Source organism: Bos mutus, chromosome 22 (genome assembly GCF_027580195.1).
Source record: "Bos mutus isolate GX-2022 chromosome 22, NWIPB_WYAK_1.1, whole genome shotgun sequence".
NCBI lineage: Eukaryota > Metazoa > Chordata > Mammalia > Artiodactyla > Bovidae > Bos > Bos mutus.
Window position 1 is genome coordinate 39,022,374 of NC_091638.1, and position 18,589 is coordinate 39,040,962.

General features: G+C 39.7%; 1 protein-coding gene across 1 annotated transcript in view; it reads left to right on the forward strand.

Annotated features, from left to right (window-relative positions):
* The window catches only part of CADPS (calcium dependent secretion activator), a 476,711-nt gene that overhangs the window by 319,274 nt on the left and 138,848 nt on the right, over positions 1 to 18,589 (forward strand). Inside the window, 3 exon segments of the mRNA XM_070360581.1 lie at positions 11,356 to 11,492; positions 14,879 to 15,066; positions 16,858 to 17,016. Coding sequence (XP_070216682.1) covers positions 11,356 to 11,492; positions 14,879 to 15,066; positions 16,858 to 17,016 — 484 coding nt within the window.

Sequence of the window (18,589 nt, forward strand, 5' to 3'; positions counted from 1 at the left end):
AAACAAATAAGAACTCGAGGAAGGGCTCAGTGGAGGAGGGACAGCCCTTCTGACCTTGACCACCACCAAGTTTCCTACTCTTTTTTCCTGCAACATTTGTGACACTTAGAAAGAAAAGAAGCATCTCTTTGTAAATGGTTTAGTCATTAGTTGAAATAAAACATCCCCAATATTAACTTAATTATAAAAGTTCCTCTGTAATGGAATCCCTTCTTTCACCTGGCCTAACAGGCTCCTTATAAATGAATTTTGAAACAACACATCCTATCATATCCCTCTGAGATGGACTTATCTCTGTATGAGGAAACAAAAATGCCTAATTATGATCACCATCTAAATCAACCTCATAAAACATGTATCACAGGCGATATTTGGAAAATCTCAGTTTTATTTCCAAATAATTTCCATTTCTTCTGAGGTCATTTCACCTTACATTCAGTGTGTCTGTTCTATCGTCTCCCCAGATTAAGAAGTTAGTACTTGGTTCGTGATCAGCCCACTTTTTTCTCTCTAGTATAGGAAAGAGAATGGAAATTCAGGGGTAAAATGAAATGGAGAGCAGACACAGATTCTATAAAGGTGATGACTGAAAGAGGCTGTTGAAGGGGATGCATGCCTCTTTATGGAAATACACTAGGGCTCATGATTTAGAGTTTCCTCTGTGGGTAGGATTCATTTAGCTATGAAATTAGAATCTGGTCAGTAGGCATCAGCTAGAAGATTTTTTTGCATGCACGCAAGGTTGATATATGTTACTATCCTAGTTGACAGAGGAAGCTTTTATTAAATAGAGCATCCAAAGCAGAATTCTAAGAGTTAAAATGTGGGGATGAGGATAAGTAGTATCATCCCTCAAGAGCATGTGAGGCAGGCTGGGAGGTGAGTGAGGTCAGGGGTGTCATGCCCCTGGGATTTATCAGTACCTGCTGCTGGAGCCACCCCCTTCTCTATTACCTCCTCATCTCTGCCTAGGAACAGAAGGTCTCTAGAGAGTATGAGGCATACCCCTCCTACCAGGCTCTGTAAGAAGGCCACTGCTTTCAGCCATGCAGATTGTGCCCTTCAGGAGGCTCTTTTCCCACAGACAAAAGTGTGAACGGTGCCTCTTGAGTTGTGCAGTGCCCGCTTTGCACAACTGTATGCTTCTGACCCTGCAGTCAGTGACGCTCCTTACATGGAGCTTCAACCCACTAGCGTTAAGCCCAGTAACCCCGTAGTTACTTTACTACCCCTGAAGCAGAGCCTCAACTACTCCAGACTTTTACCTATTGCTAGTGTAGGCACTTAATGAAAACTGTGGCCAGAGTACCAGAAAGTGAGGCTCTGTTCCCATACTTTAGAAACTAGCATCGTAATCTAGTCAGAATTTAATTCACCCAAACTTCTGTATCTGATCCCCAGTCATTTCCAGTCAAGAGTATATGAAACCCACAAGAAAGATCCAAGCAGGATCCAAGAATTTTGTATTCTGTGGAGTCACTGAGTAGTTGTTCAAAACGACCCAAACGTTGCTGAGAGTGGTGGGTATATCATACTGAGCGGGTTCTGCCATAGAGTGAAGGTTACGTAACAATTACTGCAAAGCTGCATTTAAACCTTTAAATTCAAACCCTTACCATTAAACAGATTAGCTTTAGATTTATACTAAGTCAGATTTAGTGTTTATTCATACTTAGAATCCTAACTAGCTCATCCAAATTTGCCAAAACTTACCTTATCCTAGCAATTAAAGTCCTGTGTCCCAGAAACTGTTTAGTCCGGGGCACACTGCGACAAACTGGTTACCTAGTACTGCAAAGCAAGATTACAGAAAACTGAAAAACAATCACAGCATAGTGAGAAATAGCAAGTGTCGACTCTTCACTGACATTTGCTTCTCAGTCTATAACTCAGTTTATTTTGTCACATCACAAACATTGTCAGTCACAGACTCTCTAACGAAAGAAGTAAATACAATCAAGTATTGCATTTTAAAAAGATTTCCTTGACTTCCAAAAGGTAAGGATCATTGTTAAATACTTGATTCCGTGCACATCTCATTAAATCCCTGGTTTCGAATATTTACTCAAAGTAGCTGCCATCCTTGCAAGTGAATGATGAAGAAACTTTTTAATGAGTTTAACTTTGTAATCACTGTGTTAGTATTTACATGGCAAAGGGAAGCTAACAGAAAAATGCAAGCGGTTTTTTGGATAGAGAAAAATAAACACTCCAGTCTTGTCATGTCGCTGTCTGCTCAAGGGAAATTTGAAAATGGAACATTTTACAGTTTGGGATACTTGACTGTATCATGAGTTTATTTGGGTCTTTCTAAATTCAGTTTGACAGACTTCTGGGTGCAGATTTTACTTCTTTTACAACTTCAGAAGTTCGATTTCAAAATGAAAAGACACGTCTAAGAGTGGAGTGGAGTATTTGTATGGAATTGGGAAAACTGGGAAAAAATAGATCCTGCTATTCATGAGTTTCTATGTGACTCTACAATAATTTGGGGAGGGTTCCACCAAACTTTACAACTTTTTTGTTCTTTTGTGGTTTCTTTGGTGTGTGTTATTGTTGATTTAATTTTCTCTCTCTCTCTCTCTCTTTTTTTTTTTTGGTTAAAACTTAAAAAAATTGTCAGTGCTTACCTATACAACTTTTTACAACAAATACTTATAATTTTCCATTTTCTTAAGGCAAATGTTGCTTACTTTGGAAATGACATCCAAATCTATAATTGAGTGTTGCCACAATTTGTTATACCAAGTGGCCTCTCACTGAAACACCTGACCCCTGTCCAGTGTGTGTTAGAGGAACAGTGAAGACCAGTACCTCTGTTTTCAAGACTGGGAGGGGAGTGGGAATTTTAAGCTTTGCGATTTTGGTCAATGATTATTTGATATGTCACTTGCAATGAGTCTCATATTAATGTCTGTTTCTCAACTAATAACTGTTAATCACATCATAAATCCCTAAAGTTGGATGTTTTTGAGAATTGTTCTAGTTTTGCTACCACCTGAACAGCCTTGAGCAGTTAGGGGGACCTTGGTTACTGTTGGTTTGGGGTGGGGGTTGGCTTTGGTTTTCTTGTTTTTTGTTTTGTTTCATTTAAGTTTTCTTGTTCAATCTTTGCTCGAACCCAAGAACTTTAGCTGCTAGGTTAGAACTCCTGTCTGCTTTCCTGAGCCTTGTTGCTAGTCTTTATGTTATTCTGGTTTGTTCCTTCTTACCCTGCTAACTTCTAGCTGGACTGAAGGGTAAGTGTTCCCCTATAGCTAGCACAGCTCAGATAATCAGACTAGATTATCTGACACCTGCAATGTGCTTCCTCCCTCTCCTCTGAAATCTTCCTCATGTCTAGACTTTGTAGTAAAACTTTTTATGTAATTTTCCTGACCTTAGGTTGGAAATGTAAGCTTCCATACTGGAACTAGGATGCATGTGATGTGTGCATAATTGCCTCCTCTCCTTGGCTTTCATATTGGCATCAAATGATCCTCTGAGTAAAGCCAACCATTAACATCTCCTATTTTTTTTTAATTCCAAGAATATTAATGAACATCACAACGAAATGGCAAAGACTGCCTTCGTTTCATGGAATTCACAGCTACCTGACTGCTTAATGCCTGAAAACAGATCATTTTGCACTCTGATGATGTGTTGTTGTTGTTGTTTTTCCTTTCCCATTCCAAAGGTTAGAATGGTCAGGGAACCAATGGTGTGGTAACCATGGATACCTTAACGAACAGAAAGGTGGGCTAGGAAACCCAAAGGTGGTAACTGAGTAAGACTCCAAGAAATTGCAGAACGCAATTAATAAAGTAAATGCATTATTTGAACATGAAAGAATTCATTCTGCCTAAATTGAGGGTGTACTCTAAGACCCAATGGAGGTTAATTTTGAAAAGAGAGATATAATACATGCAGCTACCACACACAAAAGCAAGAAATTGAGGACACAATTGAAATCATGTAATTTACTCACAGAAGCTTCAGATTCACAGTCTCACAATGTCATGGAGGGTTTAGACCTCTGGTCTCAAATCTCTCTCCACTGCTCTCCCAAGAACAATGACAACAATAACGTTTTTTACATCATTTGTATTTGTATTCATTTTTCTAAAACTACACCTCTAAGAGGAAAAAAGAAACTTTAAAACTAGAAAAATCATTCTCTTCACTATTTATTACTAAAACAGAGTATACAGTTCCTTTATTCATAGAGGAAAAAGTCAGTCACCAAAAATGTGTTAAGGGAAAACTTGACATTAGAGGGAGCTAGAAAAATTGGTCAAGAGAGCAGGCAAATATGTACTCAAGTATTCTGAACGCTCACTTAGAAGTTGTAGGTCGCATCATTTCTCCTGACCATTTAATAATAGTCCTTGATTCTTTTCGTTTCTTAATTTTGCTTTCCCCCTCCTTTCTTTTCTTTTTTTCTTTTGCATAAATGTACCCCTGGCTAGCAGACAGATTTTTTTTTTAACCACTCCAAGCAGATACTTAATTCTTAATTTAACTTTCCTTCCTTTACATGTCTGATAAGGCATTTTTAAAAGCTTACTGGAGAATGTGAACTTGGTGAAAATTTAGGATTTTGCTATACTTAAAAAAAAATCTATAAGATGGATAAGTAGATGACTGAGTGAATTTTTTTCTAATAAAACTACATGTATTTGCCCAACAACACATTGATATCCTAATGGACTTCCAAATAGTCATTTGCCTAATTCCTTTCTAGAGTTTTGTCTGAGGAGATTTTTTGCTATATCTTCTTGTATTGTCAACTTGCAGTTACTACATTGCAGGAATGCAACATCAGAGAATGAATTCAGTATTAACTTGCATGACCCCAAACCACACTATAAATCACATTTCTTCTCTCCATAAAGTATATGACTTTTTAAAAGAATAGACTCTCATAGTAAGGTCCAAAATTTTCCAAATACTGTGGTAGGCTCTCAATAGATCATATTAAATGAAGGGTCACTTCTTTGTTACCTACTTGAGGCACATCTAACATATTGTTCACTAATCAACTATTTTCATTACCTATAGTGACTTATAGGAGACATTATTAATTAGTCAACTCTCGAAAATTTGTGTTAGCTCATGCTGCAGTGCCATAAAAATATTATCAAGTACTCTGTAAATTGTAAGTAAAGCAGGGAAAATTACAGATCATTTATTTGTTTCCTGATCACTGACAAAAATCTCTGATGATTTTTATTCAAAGCATTTGCATTATGAAGAATCACAAAAATGAACATTGAAATAAACATCACATGTTTATCCCCGTGGTTGTCCTGTCAGTGATTTCTGCAAAATGCAGTGTGGCCCTTAATAGCTTCTGAGGAAGCCTTTTGGTGTTGGCCATGCAAGTTAGGTTGACTGAGTCAAAGAGACCATGAAAGAATTAAGTTGTTTCTCAAGGGCAGCAGGCAGGGGAGGACCAGTCTTTTGCTTCCTGTGCAGAGCTCAGGCAGGGAGCAACATCCCCTGGTTATTACTTGATCAAGCCAAGAAAAACTCTTCTAGAAAAGTCTGTAAACAGCCAGCTGCCATCAATCATTGTCATTTCTTTATTTCATGTCTTCTGATGAGGTTGACTACTGTCATTGTTCGTTATTGTCCAAACCATACATCCACTCTTACACTGTCAAGCAGATATGACAAGCACACATTTTCCATATAAGAAAGATACAAAGTCACCTTTTAATTTGCAGTTTGAGTTCACAATGACTTTATAGTTACATTAGCTATTCTCTTGCCTCAAGCATCCATCAGGAGTAACAGCAGCCATAACTGTGCTCTAAATTTCAGTGATAAAACAGCTACCTCTAGTTTATTATAAAAGGGATTCAGTAGAGAAAGAAGCCTCTCTTAGACAATTTATTAGCAACCTAGTCATAGTTTATTTTCAACAGCAGAATTTTTTCTTTAGCCTATAAAAAGTTCTAAAATGTAATATTACAAAATAAAAAGAGAGATTTGACCTTTTCTGTTCATTCCCTGAGCTGCTGGGATAATAAAGTCTCCATAAAATGAAAATTGAAAAAGTATATTATCCACTCCCCTCAAGAAAATTCCATTTGGTAGACCTTACTGCAAACTTATCTAAATTTTTTTTGGATCAGAAACAAGATCACACAAATATGCTTGCTATTAAGAGATCATGAAATAATATGATATGTGCTTTCCCATTGTGAGGGAGAAAATATCAAACATGAAGTAAACCCAAACCTTGTGATGGGTTAAAGAACAGATAAACGATAGGATGGTCAGTGATGAACATCACTTGAAATTTAAGCAGATTAAATGAGAGTGTAAAGTCCACATAATCATATCATTCCAGGAACTGTGATTTTCACAATAGTCCTTAAATGCCACACCAAAATTGTTTTCGAGCAAACTTGGGGCAAAGATTTTAGTTAGTTTCCGCTTGAAAGGATACCTGCCTTCCTGAAGTCTGTGTGTCTGTCAGCCTTTTCCTTTATCATGGATGCCCACTGATAGTTCCTTAAATTTATAAATGTAGTTTAGGCACCATTATTCATCTAAGTTCAGTGTGAAGCCGTTCTCCTATGCCCATGCTGTAGAGGACTTCAATATCTTTATACAGTTAAAGCCCAGAAGTGAAACAAGTAGCATTGTTTGGAAGATGTGTTGAATTATGCCCTCGCTCCAAAGCCTATGAAATTACATAGCCCATTTTCAGTACATGTGAAGCCCTTGCAAACCGAGCAAGAGTTAGCAACTATTCAGCCAAGTCTGGAAAAGGTTAAGACTGAAGTAAATTCTTAAAATTCAGTCAGTCCTTGATTTCTTAAATAAGTTTAAAAAAAAAAAAAAAAACACATACTAATGAAAAAGAACATTGGTATGTGTCTCTGAAAGCAAGAGCTAATCCAAACCTCATTAGAGCTTTAAGCTTCTACTTTCCCCTCCTAATTCTGTTTTGCTCAGCCTAGTATTTAAATTCATTTGCATTCCCTTGACACATGCCAAACATTGGCAAAGGAATGGATCCCAAGGTGTCCTGAATCCAGGAATTGACTTTCTCACCCTTTTGCTCTGGGCTGTTTTCCCCTTGCTAATGTCAACATTGGAGTTTTCTTTTTCTCTCATCAGCCTGTTCCAATTGTTTGTACAGGGCAAAATGGGATGGCACGGAGCATTTAGTTTTTAATGTTCAGCACTGTGGAAGAACAGACTGGGCCATTGCAGGGATGACTGGATGGTGTTGCTTGAGAAGCACCCACAAGTTCTTTGAAACAGAATTTAGAACAGCTGGACCGCTGCAGTGTTTTATTTTAAAATAGACAACATATGTAATGCATATGGCCCTAGACATGTATGGAGACACAGGCAGACAATCTGAATGGTATCCAAAGACACCTGCACCTAGAATTCTGTTTCCTTTTATAAGATTTTTTTCCCCCTTAAGAGCACATGTTCCCACTTTGGGATTTGCAAGATGCCATCTGAATCCCCATGTGTGTGACTCCTTAATAAAGTCGATGAGAAGTTTCCTGGGATGGAGGTGTCAGAGTAAGTCAGTTAATAAATACCTCCTAAGGACCTGGCTCCTCTGGGAGCTGGAAGGGAAAAATAACAGATCAGGAACGTACCCTCAAGAAACATATTATCTATCAGGGAATTTAAGTGTGTGTTCTGACCACAGAGAAATACATCACCCAGCAAAAACACAGAGACAGAGATTAGGAGTTAATTATACAGGGCCAGAGGAGAAGCATAAAGCAGAGAGCTTGGGAAGGACTCTCAGCTTCCTAGAAACAATATGGTTTAAGAGGCAACCTCTAACTAACATTAGTGATCAGAGTAGAGACAGCCTTGGCTCTCTGAGAATATTAGACCAACTGACTTTGAGAGCTGTGAGAAGCCTGCTCGTCCACTCACGGCTGAGGCAAATGCTTAGTATATGCTAGGTACCTAGGTGCTTCACAGATTCTTCTTACCAGATCCTGTGAACAACCACCTCTGAGGGTAGACTCAAACACCTTTCTCAACTTAACACGTGAGGAAAATGAAACTCGGAAACATTAGTCAACTTCCTCACGTCTCAGATCTTCTAACAGCAGAGCTGGCCTCACATTCAGTCTTTGTGACCCTCGAAGCCCAGCCATCTAAGCACCTGCTGTCCCACCTCAGATAAATTGTTCCTGTTGAATTTAATGTGTCAACATTTCCGAAAGTCAAGAAATAGAAAATATTTGTTGACCAAATGTATTTATTTATTTCCATGAGATATTAGTAAATTATTTTAACACATACGTCTTGAGTGCCTGCTGTGTGCCAGGTTCCATTGTCGGTGCTGGGAGCACAGCAGAGAACAGAATTTTCAAAATCCGTGTTTGGATGGAGCTTCAAAATCACATCCCTTCCACGGACACCATAAAATAGCATTCCCCACCTACCGATTCTCCTTCCCCGCCCCCCTCCCCACCCGAATAGAATAAACTCAGTGAAACTCTCAGAAATTTCATGGGAGCCACCCTGTTAAGCACTCTTGAGTTGTTGGAACCATTGAAATAATGAGCCTAATTCTGAGTAAATGATGATTCTATGTGAGCAAAATCCAGGGGCTGCTCGGTGTACTTGCTGGAAATTCCCACTGCATTAAGCTCCATCCCCCACACATGGAAGTTGTGAAAAGGACCTTAAGAATGATTAAGTGACAGTGAAGCAGAAAGGGAACTGAAAGTTTGGCTCCTTTTACACGTGAGGAAACTGAGGCTCAGACAGATCAGCACCTCCGCCAGTATCCTGCACCTCTTTAAAACCGGCTCTCACAGGAGCGTCCAGGCCCCCTCCCTCAGTCCCAGGCTCATTCACCATGTGAACTGACAAGAGACAAAAGGAGGAAGAAGGGAAACAGGAATTTCTATGTTGATAGGGTTACTTTCAGAAAAGGAAAACAGGCGGATTTTAAGCCTGTTTTAAAGCCTGCTTTAAATTGTCAGTAAAAATGAAATTGTTCTTTCTCTGAAGTCTAAGCCAAGAATTAGCGTGGTGAAGCTGTCTTGTGATGATGGATGGGGGAGGCGGGAGGGTGGGTCTGTACCCGGGTCTCCACGGAGGAGCCAAGCTCTCTTTGCAGATCCATTTCCTGAACTGGCAGCCAAGCAAAATAGTTCATCACCAAGTTTTCTAGAGGCTCAACAGATAAAGAGTAAGAGACTTGAAACACGGGCTATATTTTGAACAGCCGAAAAGAGAGTCCTCTTCTCTCTAGCTGAGTGACCGTTTGCGTCATCATAATTGAAGAGCAGTAAAATGGCAGAGCCAAGCTGGCAAGGTGAGCGGCCTGACTAGTTGGTCAGCCTGCAGCCTCCTCTGGGAGATCTGAGAGCAGGAAGCTGGTGCTGGCCGAAACTCGCCTCATCTATCTGCTAGAAATTGGGAGGCACGGCGTGAGTGAGGCTTTTTATGAGGATGAAACAGGACAAGCAATGGGTGTGTAGCCCACTGTTAGTTTCTCCAGGGACTGACACGATGGGGCTAAAAGAACAGATTTGTCCTAGGCAATGGAGCGGTACCACCTGGGTTACAGGAGTGTCATCTTGCAGGAAGACACCTAAAGTTGGAGCAGGTTCAAACCGCTTGCCTTGGGCCACAGGAAACACACACACCCCACCCGACTCCGCAGAAACAGCTAGCTTTTTCCCCAGAACCAACTTCCTGGCCACCTCTCTTTCCAGCCATCCTGAGTCAAAAGAGAAATACAGCTTGGACACCACATTACCAAACAAAAGAATGCTAAAAGATTAAGCACCTAACCTCCAAATTGAAAGCACTTTCCTGAAGACAAATCTCAGGCAATTGACCCAGCAAAGAGGCAGATTCTCTAATAAAATCCCTGCCCATGTGATAGCCCTTCCAAAATCTCGTGTTTTATCCTCCGAAAGGAGCGAATTGCCTATTAAAACACACATCCTTCGACTTGCCTTCTGGAAACTGTTGCTTTCGTGTGTCTTGGGCATAAACAACACATCCTGTTCAAACACTGACCACTTGCTGCCTCTCTGAAAGATGACTGAAGATTTAAAAACCTAATAGGAAGAAGGCGTACATCTGACATACCATGCATGTAGATTGGAATGATACACAAAATTAATAATATGAGGGAAAATCATGATCTTAATACTACACTGTAACTACAGCCCCCATTTTCAGTCAGCCCCCAAGCAGGGAAGAAAAAAAAGCTGCCTGGGATGAAGGCCACGTTTGAAAATATTATTCAAACACCTTCTCAAGTCAGAAATCCATTCTCTGCATGTCCTGACAGCATCGCTGGTCCCTGGCAGGTGCCTGTATTCAAGGAGAATGTTGCACGCAAGGAGATGAATACACTCTTGCTTGATTTAAGATTCTTTTTCCTTGCAGCATTTCAGGAGAGGGAGTAAATATGAGATGGAGTGAGCCGATTCTTTTAATTTCTAGGACCTTCGTTCCCTTCTCTTCCGAGATTTGCTTGGTCTCACTTGAGTTGAATTCTCTGAGTTATTTTGCCGATTGAATATAGACTATTTTAGTTACACATATTGAGATTAATTAGTTAGCCCTTAGGAGGTTTTGCCTACAGCCTTCACCCTGTAAGGAAAAGTGTGAATACATTGAGACTATTAATTCACAATAAATGGCAGATCATAGCCCTTGCTGAGTAAATTTGTTTGTCTTTCATAAGCTTTGCTAACTGAGTAAGCACACTATCTCAGGCAGTGTCCTTTGCTATCACTAACTAAATTCCCAGTGAACTTATTCTCCAGGTTTCAGTGGAAATCTTTTGTTATTATTTTGTTTTAATTTTGGAGGATGGGGACCCAAATCTTTTGTGCAACCAAATTGGCCACGGGGATTTGAAAGGGGAGGATACTAATATTGTCACTTGGCTGAGAATCAGCATAACCCTTTTTTTTCCAGATGATCCCAGTAATTGTAGAGAAATTGCTCTAGACATAACCACTGGAATGGCAGAATCTATTAAAAATCGAAAAGCTAAATAGGCTTTTATAAGCAAAGATCCGATCTGCTTTCAGTGTTTGGTGAAACACAGGCGAAGTTACGGTCGTGTGCTTAGTTTTTCAAGAACAACATAAATGCACTAGAGTTGTGATCATTTGATAAACATGTTGATGCCAATATATTTTTGCCGAAATGCAATAAACTCACCAGTAAGTGATGCAAGTTGACAATGGGAGGTAAAAAGAGTATCTTGGGGATGTTGGTGGGTGGCGACGGGAAAACAGCTAGCATTCGTAATGCTTAGTGAATTCCTGTGTAATTTGAAATGTCAAAGAAAATGCGATGTTTCTCTAAATTGTGTCTCTCTCTACATGTATAAATGAACAGACGCAGATAGAGCTCAAAAACATGGCATGGATGAATTTATCTCTTCCAACCCCTGTAACTTTGACCACGCTTCCCTCTTTGAGATGGTGCAACGCCTAACTTTGGATCACAGACTTAATGATTCCTATTCTTGCCTGGCAAGTATATTCTTTGGTCTACAGCAATTTAAATGCAATAACATTTTGAAAGATAAAATATTTCTCTACCTTTGTGTCAGAAGCTCTTCTCCCCATTACGGAGCCTCTTTAACAATTATAAATGTGTTTTTGATTTCCTGGGTTGAGATAGTTTTCCTTACCAAAGAAAGAAGACAGAGCGGGAGGAAGTTATCAGTAGAGACAGATCCAATTCCTCAGCCTCCCTATCTGAGCGTCCCCCTTTTCAGCTGCTACATGAGAAATATTCTCAAGAGGATAATCGAGTTTGGCACCTACTTGTAGAGAACTTGTAAAAATTGCCTTGGTTTCTTAGTCTTCAAGATCCCCCTCCCACCTCACCCCAGATAATAAGACCCTGTGCTCCTGTCTCGGAAATGAATGGGTCCTTTTTGTTTATATTTTTAAAGATTAAAATGATTTGTCAATAAAGTTCACTTCCCCTTACATAAGCTAAATGGGTTTGGGTTTGTTTGTTTGGGTGGCTTTTTTCCCTACATAGTATTCCAAGCATTTTTTATACCCTTTGAGGGAATTTTTTTATGGTGCTTAAGATGGTTAGAAGTCGAACTCTTCCACAAGTGCATGGGTATTTCTTAAAATCCTGTTTTAAACCTAGATTTAAATCATTTAAATGCAAAGGACTGCTATTATGTCTTTATTGGATTTCTGAAGATACATTTTGGGCTTTATGCTATGCAATTTAAAAGACTCAATTTATTTTCTTCTGCAAACCAGAAATTGTTATTTTTTAAAGATAGACTATTGATCCCACTTTATAGATGGGAAAGGTGAGGGGAAAGGATACAGTGGCTTTACACAGAGGAAAAGCCTCATCTCTGACTCCACATACTAAGATGAATATATCTGTATATTGTTAATATTAATTAACTCAGGTTAACATTTTATTGATAGCAACATAAATATAATGAAAATCTGGGTTTTTTTTTTAAATGATACGGCTTTCTCCTAAGTCTGTTCCAATTTTTCTTTTAAATTCCTTTTTTTGTTCTTTGTTAGAAGCCAAAATATAAAAATGACAGATAAAATAGTCCAAAAAACAGAAGCAGGATCATGTGGAATAATTTATTAATCTTTGTCTCATAAAAGATTCATTGATTATCTCAGGTTTAGAATCACATTATCAGAAGTCTGAACTTTGCCAAACTGAAAAGGAATACATCATTTTGACTTTAAAAAAAAAAAAGGCTTACCTTGCATTGCAAGGCAGTTTTTCTCAAATGTGTTTTCTGTGATTATGTAATTATTCACGTCATTATAAATTGTGTTCATGAAACTTGTAAGAATTTGCCTCTGAACTTAAATCGTTTCCTTTTATATATAATTCCTAGTCTCTTGAGGAATTTTTTTGAGACGTATTATTTTCAAGACTTTTTTCAAATCGTACTTTCTTCGGTTTTCTGTTTCGCTAAGACATTCATCCCTGAGGAGTGAATGCCGTCTAAAGAATTAAACCAGAAATGAAATTCTGAAGCTCGCTTCCTGTTAGTCATATTCAGGCCCCAAAACCCCAAATTAATTGTGAATAGTGTAAAATAGTTTCCTTCCCCATTTGTATACCTGTATGTATTAATCGTCGTCCCCCAATTTCAGAAAATAAGAGCCATTAAGAGGACCTCGTCTCCTGCCTCCATACATTCCATTTTCTCATTATTACAGTCTTTTTTTCCAGTCAGTTTTGGAGACCGACCAGCAGGGATACATAAATTTTTCTGTGTCTTCGACTGAGCTCCTAATTGATATTTCTTCAACTCTTTTCAAAGCAGCTATTTTGGCATCTACAAAAGACTTGGTGTCATCTGAGTCGTAGAAAATATATTTTAATCTTTCACAGCAGTGTTGTTTCTAAGATTTAGCATTTGGGGTAGCAGATGGAGTGGCAAAGAAGTTGCCTATAGGGGCAGCCCACTGCCTCGACTACTCTCCCGCCCTCTGCAGTAACTTATCATTTGAAATAGGAAAGATGCCGTCTTTCGTCGGATGCATTGCTGAGCTGCATGTTGTCAATCGAAGATTCCCCGGACCCCTAGCACAAGATCCGAGTGTTGCAGGGGCCTCCGTTCTGCACTTCTGTGGCCTCTACCTGCCACCCAGTCACTTTCTCCTTTTGCCGTTTCTCTCCCAGGATGGAGAGGTATATTCAAAAGATGACTCAGAGAAGACCCTCAAAGTAAAATTAGGTTTATATTTAAGATCATCCTAAATTCCCGGCTTACAAAGTACCACCTCAATTTTTATTTCTGGCTAAAAGTACTCAGACTGAAAGAAGTGATTTCATTACAGGCTTGTCCCAAGAGTGACTTTGAGTGGCAAGTCGCTGGGCCTTACTGGGCATCTTTTTTCTTAAGTGCTTGGTGGAGGCAGCAGTTTCTACACCATGGCACGTCCTAATGTGCTCTGCATCAGAGATTCCAGCCCGATTCTTTTGTAGAGCAGAGTTTTGCGTGGTCCTGCACCATGCAAATACATAATAAGAAAACAAATAACTTCCAGGGAGAATATAAAACCTCAGCCTGGGCACAGGAAGCTCCTCTCAGTTTAGTTGAATCATATATGATTCACAACTTGAGAACTTAAAGTCATGTTGTTCTTTTTGGAAAGTTCTGTTATTATCTTCATTTTAAAATCTAAAAAAAAAATTTTTTTTTCTTCCAAAGTGAAAGGATTTATGAAGTCCTGGCATGAATGTAGATCAATCCTAGTATTTATTAATGCTCCAGAGTATTAAAAATACAGAAGATACAGAGAAAGACAGAGCTGGGTTTGAGTCCTGGCTATTTTGTATTATTTGTGAGCTCTTATTTTCATTTCCTCATCTGTGAAATAAACATAAACCTGCCCTGTCTACTTCTCAAGGTTGTCATGGGCTCAACTAAAAGCTCTTGTCAAGGGTAAAGCACTGTACCAATTTAAGGCATTAATGTTATTATTTTCTCTTGTCAGTAACCAAGACTTTGCCCTAGCCCCACTCCAGTGCTCTTAGGGTTTATGGTTCAGTGTTAAAGCAGTGGGTGAGACTCTTGTTTCTGGAATCGTGCCCTCTGCTAATCCACACTCCATCACTTACTAGCTGTGGGACACTAGGGAAATTGCATGTACTCCCTGAGCTCGGGTTTCCCATCCGTCCACCAGGGAGAGCAGCACCTCCCTCACAGGGCTTTGGTGAGGACCGAACCAGCTAGCACACATGGCGTGTGGCAGAGTGACTGGGGCTTAATGAGCAATCAGGAGGTGTTGGCTCTGGCTATTTTTAACCCCCTTCTCCAGTCACCCCCAACTGCAGAGCTCTCCCCTAAATAAACCCAACCTGTATTTGAAAGAAGGTCTCTCCTTTATTCCCCAATCAGGGCTGGTTCAGTCCTGGCCAGGTGTTTGTACTAGACGAGTACTGCGCCCGGAACGGAGTCCGAGGGTGTCACCGACATCTGTGCTACCTCAGAGACTTGCTTGAACGGGCAGAAAACGGCGCCATGATCGACCCAACCCTCCTTCACTATAGCTTCGCCTTCTGTGCATCCCACGTCCATGGGAACAGGTAGGCACGTGTCCAGGGGTATTCCTTTTAAAAAGATGTTTAAGGTGCTGGCAGTGGTTTACAGCTGGTCCTGCTCTTAGGGTCATCTCTAAGTCTACCCATTTCTATTTGCTCAGTAGTCCAGACATGTGGGCGCGCACACACACACACACACACACCAGCCACACAAACGCAAAGAACATACACACAGGTCTGAATTTCTTCTCCTCTCATGAGTCTAGACAGAAACGGCAAACAGGACTTCTAGAGTGGTCTCTGATACACCTTCAGCGTACATGGTGAGCAAAAACTAGACATCAAGCAAAGGCAGAGTTACAGAGAAATTGATTCTTTGAGAAACAGGGATGAAATCCCATGGTAGCATTTAATGAAAGACCATGATTCAGATGGGGTGGCAGGATGCTGGGAGAGTCTCCCTGAGGAGCTGATGCTTGGGCCGAGTACTGAAGTAGGAGCTGAGTGGTTCTGGGCAAAAGGAGGAGCATGTATAAATGCTCAGCAGAGGAGACTTAAGGGCTGAAGCAAGCAAAGTGATGCTGGGAGACGTAGATAATCACGACACTGAGTTTAACCAGAGAGCTGGGAGATCTGAGATCATGGTGTAGTCAACCCCTTCGGTTTTTAGGTTTTACAGACAAGACCAAACATCAGTTCTTCTAACTTCATACTAAGTACTTTCTTTCTTTAGACATTGCCCAGCTCCTGGAGGAAAAGATCCGTGTTTTAAATAATGCAAAAAGCAGCAAATAACTTAAGAATGGTACCATTTGGCTCTGAAGACCCGGAATAAATTTCTGCACTGCCATAGCCAGTGATTTACTATCCCAGTATGTGTAGCCTCACATTACTATAAAGAGAAGCCTCCATTACCCCGTGAACCCTGACCAACAGCCAGGGAAGGCACACCCAGGGAAAACTAGGTGGCTTCAGAAACCCAGCCTGCAGTAAAAAACTCACTGCTCTGGGGAAATTCTTACATGGGAGAGTCCAGAATTGACAACTTTTTCTTTTAAATCAGACCATGTCAGTCATCTTTGCAAGCTATACAACTCTGGAATATCTGTGGGGTTGGTTTGGTGCTTTTCCTCTCTCTAGTGCTGGTAGATTTTATGAGATGCAACTTCAACATTTAGAGCTGGGTAACAATAGCACTGTAGGTTTGAATATTTAACAGGCAACAAGATTTTCATCACCTCCCATTGTTACCAGGTTTGCTAGCCCAGCACATGACCTTTCATTTGCATAAAAGATATTCATGAAAACTCTGATACCTGGGGACTATCTCTGCATAATTCTGCTTTTTATAAATATGTACACTTTGATGACTATCTGTTACAGCCTCTTGGACTGAATTCTTTAAAGAGAGAGAGAGAAGTTGCATTATATTCTCTGGGTTGTCACACTGTATTCTACATATGTTACTGAATAAGGAAGTGTTATAAAATAATGAAGTGTTTTTGTAAACTCCCTGGTAAACATCATCATGAATTATGATACACATTGTCTGGATTTCATATTGTAAGACTGCCACTTGATTCACAGTTAGGTTTATACATCTTGTCATGGAAACAGTTTTGGATTTCTTATTTTCTTTTCAGTTCTGATTTTCCTTATGCAAGTTTGCTTTTTTTTTTTTTTTTTGCTTATTATTTTAGTTCGAATGCATTTGCTGTTGCTGTTTGATGCATCCTTCTTTTTCTTTCTTTTGTTTGTGCATGTATGTGTGCTCTTGATTCTCCCATGGCTGGCCATACTTTGTGCATGCTCCATGCGACCACCCCCTCTCCAAAGTCAACAAATGCATGCATACCTTGGTGGGCTGCCACCAAACACAGACCCTGAAGGGAGCAAAACTCCCTCCCCATCTGAACCAGAGGCTAAAAAAGATACCAAAAAGGAATCCAAAAAAAGAAAAAATCCCAAAACCCAGGCAAATCCAGAGCCTAAAAGGTAAGATGTTTTGTGTGTATTGGCTTGTGTTTTGGGATGTCTGTGACCTTTCCCTCTCCCCCATCTGTGCTGAATCTCAGCCTTAGCAAACAGCAAGCTTTATGTATTCCTGAAGTCTCTGTTTGAAGGTGCACTTAAAAAAAACCCCTAGCAATGGGCAAAAATATCATGTATTAGGACTGAATTTGAATCGGGTATTTAGTGACTCTTAAGGCATGTTCATATTGGAAAAAACTAATCATGCAATATGTAAACAGAAGCATGAGTCAGATTGCTTTTTTTGGTGGCATCTAGTTAGGGGCCAGGTACCTTAACAAGTCACTCATAATAAGCAACCCATGATTTATAATTTTGAAATTATGGTTAAGGAGCAAATAAAATGGGTTGGCTTAAAATGAGTTTATACCTTTATAGTAGGTCTATCATTTTCAGCAGACCCTCTCAGTTCTACATTTATACCATGAAAGTAATCCATTTTCAAATAATTGTTTATAATAAAGTCACAAAGTAATGTCTGTCACCAAATTAATGACTCCTCATAGAACCATTTATATGATGAAGTCACCTTGAAAATGCTTTTAAGTTCTAAGATTTTGTTTATCCTCTCTTATTTCCTGTGTCTTTTAGATGTTCTCTTTGTGAATTGGTAAAATGGCGAATCGGTGGCTTTTATTCCCTTTTAAAGTAAATGAAGTAGATGTACAGTTATATCCAGCATTATCACTATGTCCTTCTTCACCTTCCCTATCTCGCCTCAAATTAACACTGACATTTTAAAGTTTCATGGTGAGGTTTTGAAATGGATGTTCTGACCCTGACATTGCCAAAGGACACAAAATTCTCAGGGAGCTGTGCTCTATGTTTCACTATGAATTTGCTCAGTTGAAAATTTCTAAGTCCTAAAATTCACACAGTTCACTGTAGGCAGACCAAATGAAAAGGCCAGTTTCACTTCCTAGAAAATGAAGCAGGCAATAGATCATCATATGCCTGTCTAATAGTGAAGGTCAAAGAAAGCCCTGATTTCATGGGAACACCCATCTTCTGAACTTGCAGTGTACACAGAGAGAAGTGCAGTGGAGTTTTTGTGTTTCCCTGTGTGGGTCAGAGTGCAGGGCAGAAGTAGCTTGCAGTCGGTAAGAAAATGCAGAGTATTAAAGGTGCCTGAAAAGGAGGCTTCTCTGGCTGCTGTCCAAGGTGCTGGTTTTGGCATGATCAGCACTGAAGCGGAGCAGAGAGCAAATGGCTGCACTTCCTGGAGCCTGACCTGTTTCCTGTGCCATGAAAAACTACCAGGAAAGATTGTGAGTGGTACTTTGAGGCTTATACAAATAAGGGTCTATATTTGCTATTTTTTTAAGGAACAAAAAAATCATAATCTTAAATATCTGTACTTAAGTGTGATATTCTGCGGTCTACAAAATGCTTTTAATATATTCCTGACTCCGTACATGTCACTTGCTATAACATTTTCAGGTCAGGTGCTTTTATACCCATTTTGCAGATGATGAAACTGAATGTCTGAAAATTGAGGTGGCAAACCCAGATATTCTGAGTTTAAGTTCTTCTTTGT